General features: G+C 36.3%; 1 protein-coding gene across 1 annotated transcript in view; it reads left to right on the top strand.

Annotated features, from left to right (window-relative positions):
* The window catches only part of PTH2R (parathyroid hormone 2 receptor), an 84,582-nt gene that overhangs the window by 12,918 nt on the left and 61,174 nt on the right, over positions 1-10,490 (top strand). The window contains 3 exon segments of the mRNA XM_012661225.1: positions 3,365-3,467; positions 8,902-9,012; positions 9,120-9,261. Coding sequence (XP_012516679.1) covers positions 3,365-3,467; positions 8,902-9,012; positions 9,120-9,261 — 356 coding nt within the window.

The raw sequence follows: 10,490 nt of genomic DNA on the forward strand, positions 1-10,490 counted from the left end.
TACATGGAAGTTCCAGAATGCTTCTTTTTAAATACATCAAATTTATGGATTTATGTTTACTTGAAAATTAAATAAATGTGAATATTGCAATTATGAAAATTTACATATTTTGACATTAACAATTAGTATTTGTAATGAGAACTTTAGGGACTTTCAATGAAATACACATTATAAAATTAGGGCTTTTGTTAGGCATCAAATATGTGACAGACTAGAATTCAACATCTTATTTCAAATTGTAAATGATCACTTGTCTAGAAAAAATTACTAACATCCATTTTTCTATAACAAATGTAACATTTTTGTTTTGGATGCAATTATTGCTTTTGGAGTAATAGACACTGAATATAAAACTGCTCTTCTGTTTTAAGTACACTATCATTTTAATGTCACTCAATGATAAAGAATGCTTGGACCTGTAACACAGGAAGAAGATAAAGTGATATAAAAAACAAGCATTTTTGCTCCTACTGGAAATGACTAAAGATCAATTTATAACAGATCATGAATTAGCACATTCTAATAAAACTTGCTCCTGGTTGAACTGGCTAAATTTTTTTAGAACAAAACGTCTTTAGAAGCTGTAGTTTATAAGATGTTTGTGTTTCTGAAAAGGTTATTCCAATAGAAAGGCTGTATCTGCACAAAAGGAAATAAAAATGAAGATGTTCAAGTAAAAATGATACAAGGGGTGACTTGAAATGTTCATGTTTAATAATTGAAGCTAAATTTCTCTGAATCAAATTTACAGTTCTGAAACTTGGTCACAACTTACCCAGTGTTTTCTAAGATTGAAGTAAAAGAAAGTAAGGGCTGGGTGCGGTGGCTCACGCCTGTAATCCTAGCACCCTGGGAGGCCGAGGTGGGTGGATCATTTGAGCTCAGGAGTTCGAGACCAGCCTGAGCAAGAGTGAGACCCCATCTCTACTAAAAATACAAAGAAATTATCTGGACCTGGACAGCTCGAAATATATAGAAAAAATTAGCCGGGCATGGTGGCGCATGCCTGTAGTCTCAGCTACTCGGGAGGCTGAGGCAGTAGGATTGCTTGAGCCCAGGAGTTTGAGGTTGCTGTGAGCTAGGTTGATGCCACGGCACTCTCCCGGGCAACAGAGTGAGACTCTGTCTCAAAAAAAAAAAAAAAAAAAAAGAAAAAGAAAGTATTTAACTGAAAAATAAAACACCCAGGAAAACAAAACAAAACAAAAAACTTGAATGTTACAAGACTGTTTCTAGAGAATGAATAGGAAGGAGTCAATTTTTCCTGTCATGCCCACTCAGATGACTCATGTTTCCATTTCATTCTCTCTTTTTCATATCTGAGATTTTAGGCTCACTTTTAGTGTAGCTACTTATAACTCAGAATCTGTGTTGCATTATCCTGGTAGCTAAAATTCCATTATGTATTCTAACCTCTGAAACTAGTTTTTGCTTATTCTTTCCTTTCATAAATATCATTAAAATAATGTGGGCATTGAGTTATGAATATAGTACAGAAATCTCCAAAACAATATACCCAACTATTCACTGAACTTCTCTTTGTACTATAAATATTAATCTATTAGAAAATAATAAACTCATAATTTTCAGGGATGGTAGTTTTTGATGCTAAAACTAGTTCTTTTGGTAAATTTTCTTTCTATATCCTCCATTTTACTTTAACCGACAAGGCTATCATTTTATATGTCATTTAAAATCATAATTATCAATAATCTCTAAGTGTATTTCCTGTGGCTAATTATGTAAACATCTTTCCATTTCTTATGTTCAGACTGTAATGTCTTATTGAATAATATAAAAAGGCTTGTTTTCCGACTTACCTTAAAGCATCGTTCTAGAGAATACGTGTCTTTGCAGCCTGATATTAACGATTTGAGAGTTGCAAAGGATTGTATTATTAGGAGTCTGTCACTTAGGTAAATCTGTTGGTGTTAGCATCTCATTTGATTTAAGAATCAAATCCCTATAACACTTTATTCTCCCCACTTCTCTATAATCTATCTTAATATCTTAGTTCTGCTTCTATGATTGAGCCTTGACTGATAAAATAATCTTCACATCATCTCATACCTTCAAATATGTTGGTTCTCAAATTCTAAGGTAAACTCAAGAATCACCAGGGGTTCCTGTGAAACATAAGGATGACCAGTCTTCATCTTCAGAAATAAAATTCTGATTCACTGGGTCTGGTGTACAGCCTAAGAATCTGCATTTGCACAGGCATCAGATTCAGATGATGCAAGTACCATGATTTGAACAAACACATTTGAAATGTATTTCACTGAAATTAAAGTTTTCCAATAATGGAATTTTCTTTCCATTACTGATGGCATTAAAGCCAAATCTATTTGATTTTGTCCAAAAAGCACTTGTCATTCACTTGATATGTTAGAAACATGTTCCAAGGTGGGAATGGATATCCAGATATCTAGTGAAATCACGGTATGCAGTGTAGAGAAGCATGTGTGTTGGGGTCTTATTAAATGCTATTATTCCTCTTTCTTTCCTCAATAGTGGCTTTCTGGTAATGCTTTGAGAAACCCTGTGATATTTTGGAGCGGGTGCAGGTGTAAAGGAAAGTCCAAGTTAGTGAGACATTATGATTCTGCAATTGCTTCCCTAGGCTTCAGCCAGGGCAATTCTTCTATTCTTCCTATATAGTTGGGATATTTTTTCTCATGAGGTGTTTTGTTTTTTTAAAGAAAATGTACTACATAAAAAATATTTGAAAATGAAAGTCTTCACTGTAATATAAGCACATTATTTTTTATATAAAATGTATTAACAAATATTGATTGAATGGACAATGAATATGTTGGTGCATATCTTACCATTAGAGAGTCCCAGTATTAAGGAAAGTAGGTAACTAGAGACCATTTGGGATAATCCATTGATTTCATAGATGAACCATCCAAAGCCCAAAGATGTTGAGTGAAGGTTTCACTGGTAATTTTTTTGGTAGAGATAAATTTAGTTTTCTAGTTCGCTTCTCTTTCTATGTGTCATAACTGACATATTGTGAGAGAATTAATAAAATATTGGGTCTTCATAACATTCCAGGAAATTTTGAATGTTTATTATTTTTTAATAATTATACTATCTTTAATATAATTACTTCATTATATTAAAAATTTCCTCACATTTTCTGGTGTGAGGTTTTTTTTTTCTTTAGGTTAATCAAATGAAAATAAAATTATTCTAAAATCTTGATGGATTTTGAATTTTGATTCAAATAAAGGACTATTTCAGATAGCTCAATATCAAAACTCATTTTCAATTGTATTAGAAGGTGAAATAATGAAAGCTTACATCCTGGCTTTTTAAAAAAATGTTGAGAATGTTTGTATTTCGTTTATTTCTACAGCTGGATTATGATGGCACCATTACTATAGAGGAGCAGATTGTCCTTGTGCTAAAAGCTAAAGTACAATGTGAACTCAACATCACAGCTCAACCCCAGGAGGGAGGTAAAGATGCTAAGAAAATTGTGTTTCCTTGTGTCTCCCACCCCTTCTCCCAAAGACTGCAAATTTCCTCTTTATTTTGTGTTAGGAAGGTCCTTGCTGGTGATTCCGTGTTTCCATGCGGAGAGCTGTGTAGCAGAATAACACTCTTTTAATCCCTTTACCCCACTTGCTCATCTCTCCCTATGCAAGGAGTGGGACTCGCTCCATTACTGAGTTTGGGAATAGCAATTGAGCATGTGCACATCAGCCCCTTCCTCAGACCTCTCCTTGGGATTTGTCTACCTGTAGAGAGTGTGTATACTGGTCTGCTCTTGACCATGCAGTTAAGTTTGGAGGGGCAGGCTCCATCCCTGTGGATGTTGCCTGCAGATTTAGGTAGAAAGTTCAATTCAGAGCAGTAAATAAGCAAGCCCACACCTAAGCCATATTCTCAAAAAACTTTTTTTTTTAATAAAATGATAATGTTATCTCCATTGGCCTGACTATGCAATCTCTCAATTCCAAATTCAAGTGAGAAGTGGAGTGTTGTTTACTGAGCTCTCTGAATTCCCTACTAAATGCAGCAATGTTCCTGAAGTTACATCCCTGTAATAAAATATGCAGTTTGATATCTGCTTCATACTAGTCTCTAAATACTAAAAAAAAATTGTGATTGATTTCTCAATTGGTTATGATCAGAGAACATAGTCTGCATGATACTGATTTTTAAAAATGTATTGAAACTTAATGGCTTATACTGTAGTCAATTTTGATAAATGTTCCATACGATCTTCAAAGGAATGTATGTTCTCTGGTTTCTGAGTACAGTGTTTTATAGTGTCCACTAAATTAAGCTTATTAGTTGTGTGGTTCATATAGTCTGTATGCATAATGATTTTTTATGTGCTTGACCTTTTATTTACCAAGATATATATCTTAAAATATCCTACTATGATGATTAATTTGTCATCCATGTAATAAGAACACTTGTACCCCCTTAATATTTTGAAATAAAAAAATTAAAGTAGTAGGAATTAGATGTGTGGAGGAGAAAGTAAAATGAAATTCTAAGAAGACAGAATAGGATGGACAAAGGTAAGCAAGTGTGAATCAGTCACACACCATATGAATTACACATAAAAGAATATATTAACTGGTTGTAAACTTATGTAACATCTAAAATTTGTGAAGATGTGAATCATGTGAAACATGTAGATGAATAAATATTAAAAGATAAAAAATACTTTGAGATTCTTCTCCATGCAAATAGGATATAATTAAATATGGTCAAACTTGGTCTACCTGTCAATGAAAATGTCTAATTATATATAAATTGATTCAAATGTTATTCACTTTAAACTTTTTAAAAACTAGACTAACCTTTTGAATTCACTAGCCAATTTAAGAAATTTTCACTTTTAAATTCTTCTAAAATTGAGAGATGCATATCAAAGTATTTAGGGGTGAACTGTTATGCTGTCTATACTTTAAGATAGCATAGCAAAAGATAAATTAGATGAAATAAATATTGGAGAATATTAACGGCTCTCAATTCTAGGTTATGGATATATTACAATATTCTGCTTTATTTCTCAAAATTTTTTAAAATAAAAAGAACATAAAATTTTCCTAATGTTTATGAAAAATGGAACTATAAATGGAAATACCTAGTTATAAAACTATTCAAGTATTTAAAAACCAAAACCAAAATATTATTGGTCCTGGTTCTGCTTCCAAGTATGGTCACATTTTGTTACAAGTAACTGAAGAACTGGAAAGAGAAAAGTTAGATTCTCCTAATTTTTGATGGTTCTGTGTAAATATCATGGTTTGACAAACTTCACTAATAATTAGACTGTCATGGCATGGCACACACAAAGGATTACAGAGTTATAATTAATGTTGCTAACTTATAAAGGGAGATTGGTGAGCCATTAGGCAATTAATTAGTTTCTTGCCAAATAATAAAAGTATTTACTCACATAGGATGGAAATGATCAAAGAGGATGCTAATTAAGATCTCTGTATTTTCTGTGTAAGGGCATGGCTTCCCCAGTTTTACAGTCTTTTGTGAATATTCATCATTCTTTTTGTCAAAGAGCCACCAAAGAAATGAACATGATCTACAGATACATTATTTGGGGGAGGGGTGTTGGTTTTCTGAATTTTGGGGGGGTATGTCTGTGTATGTACATGTGTAGGTTGCTACCTTATAGGAAACTAGAAAACTGTCCCTTTTAGAGCATGAGGAAAAAAAATCTTTTCCATAGCGGTTTTTACACTGCATAATTATAGGATAAACTGGCCATTGGATTTTACACTTATGTGAAGACCTTATTCCATCTGGAAACTAATTCTTATTAGAAAATAGCACATGACATAACAGCATACATTTTAGAGGGACAACTAGTAACAGGAAAACAAGAATGTGTCTCCAGGTCCAATTTAGGTAGCTTGTACAATAGATATCAGGCACATATTGATTAGACAGCTCAGATGTATAAAGGCATGTGACTTGTTAATGACAAAGTAAGTGGAATGCTGTGGCCCCTTGACTGAATCCAATGGGAGAGACTGAGTCATCCCACTCTGTATAAACCAGAAGGAAAACAAACAAAAAGCAGGTAATGGTGAGAAGAGAGGCCAGTGGAGCTGTCCACCAGAAGCACAATGTGATGGGTTCCTGCACTGCTTGTGATACATACAGTGCAGGCTTTTATTGTGTGAGCAAAGCAAGGCTACTTCTGAGAAAGTGTTCTCTTCTACGAGAAAAGTGTGGGCGAGAAAAGACATTTTCTTTTCTTATTGCTTCAGTGGTCCACGAAGCAAATCAAGGATTTGTGTCACTGTGATATGGTGGATACTGAGAAGTTAATTTCAAGTTTATCCTGAATTATTTTCTGTAGAAATCAGTGTTTGTGTGCGGTTCTATTAATGTTGGCTGTTCAAAACTGAGCAAACAACTTGACAATATGAACATTAGCTAAAACAAAAGTCCTCAGCTACAGTTCATGTAACTGGTAACTAAAAAATTGAGAGAGTTATAATGGCCAGTACTTGTGGTGGCAGAATAATGGCCCTCCAAAGATGTCCACACCCTAATACCTGGTGTTATGCCTCTGTATGCTATGTTATGGCGTGGCAAAAGTGATTTTGCAGATGGAATTAAAGTTATGGACCTTAAAATGGGGAAATTATTCTGGATTATCTGGGTGGGTGCAATGTGATCACATGGGTTCTTAAAAGTGGATGAAGAAGGCAGAATCGGTCAAAGTTGGGACAGAAAAGGAGAGTAGAGGAGAGATTCAAAAATGCAAGGACTCCACTTGACTTGCTCACTTTGAAGATGGAAGGATGGGGGCACGAGCTAAGGAATGCAAGCAGCTTCTAGAAGTTGGGAACAGCCCTCAGCTGACAGCCAGCAAGGAAACACCGACCTCAGTTCCGCAACTGCAAGGAACTGAATTCTGCCAACAGCTAGAATGCGCAAGGAGATGGATTCTCCCCGACAGCCTCGGGAAAGGAATGCAGCCCCGACCAGCCTTTGACTGTGGCCTTGTGGGTCTCTAAGCAGAGGTCCAGCTGAGCCAACCAGACTTCCGACCTATAGAAATAGTGAGAAGATAAATTTATGTTACTTTAACCTGCTAGATTTGTGGTAATTTGTTATAGTAGCAATAGAAAACTAATACAGCACTCACTGGAGCCATCTCCTTTTGGGAAGCTGGGGTATAACTTGGCTGACAGGCTGTCTTCCTGGACGTTCAATTCATCACTAATGGAAAGGAGTCCTGAAGGGCCCAGAGTACTGACAGTGAATATTTGTTAAGCCCCTATCAGGTACCAGGCACTGTTCCAGGAACACGGCTAAAGCATGAGACAAAACAGACAAAGATCCTCACCCTGAGGTTTCTCAAATCCTGTGGCTTGAGAAAACAATAATAAAATAACATTTAATATTAGAAGGTGATGAGAAGTCAGGGGAAAAATATAGTAGGAAAAGGGAATGGGGAGTGCTTCGGGATGCAATTTTAAATGGGAAGCATTTACTCCGAAGCTGACATTTGAGTGCACGTGTAAGGAGGTAAGAGAATGAGCCTTGAGGCTGTCTGGGGCATGGCATCCCAGTCCGGGAAGAGTGAACTGGGCCTGCGCAGTGAGTTAGGGCCGGAGACGGAGCCAAGGCCAATGGGATGAGCAGGGAGAGAGGGCAGATCCCATAGGGTCCTCAGACACTGTAAAAACTTGGGCTTTTTGAGATGGGGTGCTGTTGGAAGATTTTAGGCTATTGTGTCAAGAATAAAGGAAAGGAGAGCGTGAAGAAGGTCCACTGTGCACTCGTTACCAACTTAGAGTCTGAGTGTGGTGAAGCAGAACACCCATGCACGTAACAAGTTACGTGAAGCAGGTTCAGTCATAGACAGGCAGCAAGGGACAACAGAAGCCTGGGAGTCACTGGGTGCAGGTCTCTCAAGGCTCATTAAAACTGCCCAAGGCAGACGGAATCTCGACTGTCCATGTCCCACTTGCCTACAGCAAGGGGACCGAGGTTGGAGCGGCCAGGGTTTGGGGGCGGCGGCCCAGAAAACAGCCCACCCCAGGTTCTATACCTCCAGGGAAGCCATGATGCACTGGGCTAAAGTGTTGAAGGATATCCTGTTTCTGGGACGGATGGCAGCAAAGCCGGGGCTGTTCCAGGCAGTTCCCCCTTTATCTCAGGATGTTTTGTTTCCAATACATAATATGGTTATTCTTGAGACCTCTTACATAAGCAAAAGGGGCGGGGAGAACTGTCTGTCCCATGCCACCCAGAGAGCTGCCCCGCAGAAGGCAAGAATGGAGTCAGGAAGACTGTTGGAGATTGTTGCTGTCATTCAGGCTGGAGAGGGGGTGACTTGGATTATCCTGGTGGCAGGAGAGGTTGTGAGAAGTGACGGGGTTCTGGACTCACCCTGAGAGGAGTAGAGCTTAGGAGAATTTTTTTTTTTGAGATGAGTTTTAGACTCAAAGAAATTACTAAAATTACTGGTAAAAAGGTAAAGCTGAATCTTGAACCTTACCTGTGAAGTGCAATGTTTTGTGTATCATGTTCTTTAACAGCAATTTAAAAAATCTAGGATAAAAATGTAGCTACAACTGTGATAGTTGGAAGCACTTTACTACAGAACTTGTTCACAATGACTTCCAATGTTTCTTATACATTAATTGCTATAACTGCTATAACTAATATACTGAAATAATTCGATTCAAATGCTGCTATTAATGAGCCCTTGATGAGGTCAGGAAGATGAATTTTGTAACATTTGCGTCATATCTATCCTATTCTAGTTTCCAAAACTACCAGTTTGTTTGATATTTCGCCACAGGCAGTGAGTTGAAATTTTGTATTTTGAATGCATTTGTTCTCTGCTTGATTTTTCTTTATTTGCTTTAAACTTTTTTTTTTCCTCATCAGAAGGTAATTGTTTCCCAGAATGGGATGGACTCATTTGTTGGCCCAGAGGAACAGTGGGGAAAATATCGGCCGTTCCGTGCCCCCCTTATATTTATGACTTCAATCATAAAGGTATCGAATTTTTCTGAAATGATTAATTTGAAACAAATTTATTTATTTGTTTTTGTAATAGATTCTAAAGGAACTGAGTAATCTCAGCGTCTTTCATGTCTTTACAGGAGTTGCTTTCCGACACTGTAACCCCAATGGAACATGGGATTATATGCACAGCTTAAATAAAACATGGGCCAATTACTCAGACTGCCTTCGCTTTCTGCAGCCAGATATCAGCATAGGAAAGGTAATGGAATCTTTATATTTGTGAACCCCTAAGGGAAAGTAGAATAATATTTTTATACGATTCTTGATTGTCAATTATTATATATTAAAAACCCTTTTATTCTATGACATGAGGATCATAAAGGATAAAAGCAATGTTGGAATCTTTTCAGATGTATATGAAACATTCTGGTATTTTCCTTAGGCTAGAGTTACCTGGCTGAGATATTAATACATGTATATATACTTATATCTGTGTATTTATTATAGTACATTATGTCATGTTTACATTACATTATATTATGCTATATTATATTATGTCTAAAAATCCCGACAGGTAGTCAGCAACATGAGTCACAATTTCTTCTTAGTTACCTAGAATGGTTACATCTCATCTCTATATTCCTGAAGGACCTCTGCACTTCACAGGTGCATTTTCCGTCTCATAAGATTTGCCACCAGTAGGTGATTACATTAGTATATGAAAGATTAGAGTTGTAGGATTAAAGAGGAGCAGGGGGCATCTTATAAAATTTCCAGGACAATACCTTAATTTCACAGATATGAGTCAACTGAGAATCCGAGATTTAAGTGTTGGTCAGAATGACATCATTCGCTGATGGCAGGGTTTAAAGCAGAGCCCTGATGTCCTAATTTCACCTCAGCACTGTTTCAAGCATAGCAATCATATATAAACTTCGAGAAGTTCTAGAGAGTTATTTTTAAAGTTGTATATGGTATTTTAAAAGTTGTGCTTAAATTCATTTCACTGAGACCTCGTGAGCAAAAATGCATGATGATATATGATGCTGAGTGAATATGATAAATTGGTGTATAAATGATTTTTATGAGCACCCTGAGGACAGTCCATCATACATAAACTCTCTCCAGAATACACATTTTTCTTTATGCCTGGTGATTTTTTGTGGGGAGTGGAGAGGGAGAAGTGGTGCGTTGAAGGTTTCTTTGTTCAATTTTGCATTAATAGTCAGAACTTCCTTTCTTAATTTCTTCTTTTTTAACACAAAGCACTACCCCCATAATGAGCTTTTGAGTAATTTCCTGAAAGACCTTCAGTTTTGTGTTTCATCATTGAAAGCTTCTTGGATAAAATTAGTCAATATGAGGAGATGGTCATATACTTTATAATGTGCTAATGGCAACACTGAGTTAATGTAAAATGCTTCAAAATATTAATAATTTCAATCTCATTGACAGAAATAAGCATTCACTAATATTTTAGTGTGCTCTGTGATGATTTTTATTTGTAC

Source organism: Propithecus coquereli, unplaced genomic scaffold, assembly GCF_000956105.1.
Source record: "Propithecus coquereli isolate 6110/MARCELLA unplaced genomic scaffold, Pcoq_1.0 Scaffold70, whole genome shotgun sequence".
NCBI classification, from domain to species: Eukaryota; Metazoa; Chordata; class Mammalia; order Primates; family Indriidae; genus Propithecus; species Propithecus coquereli.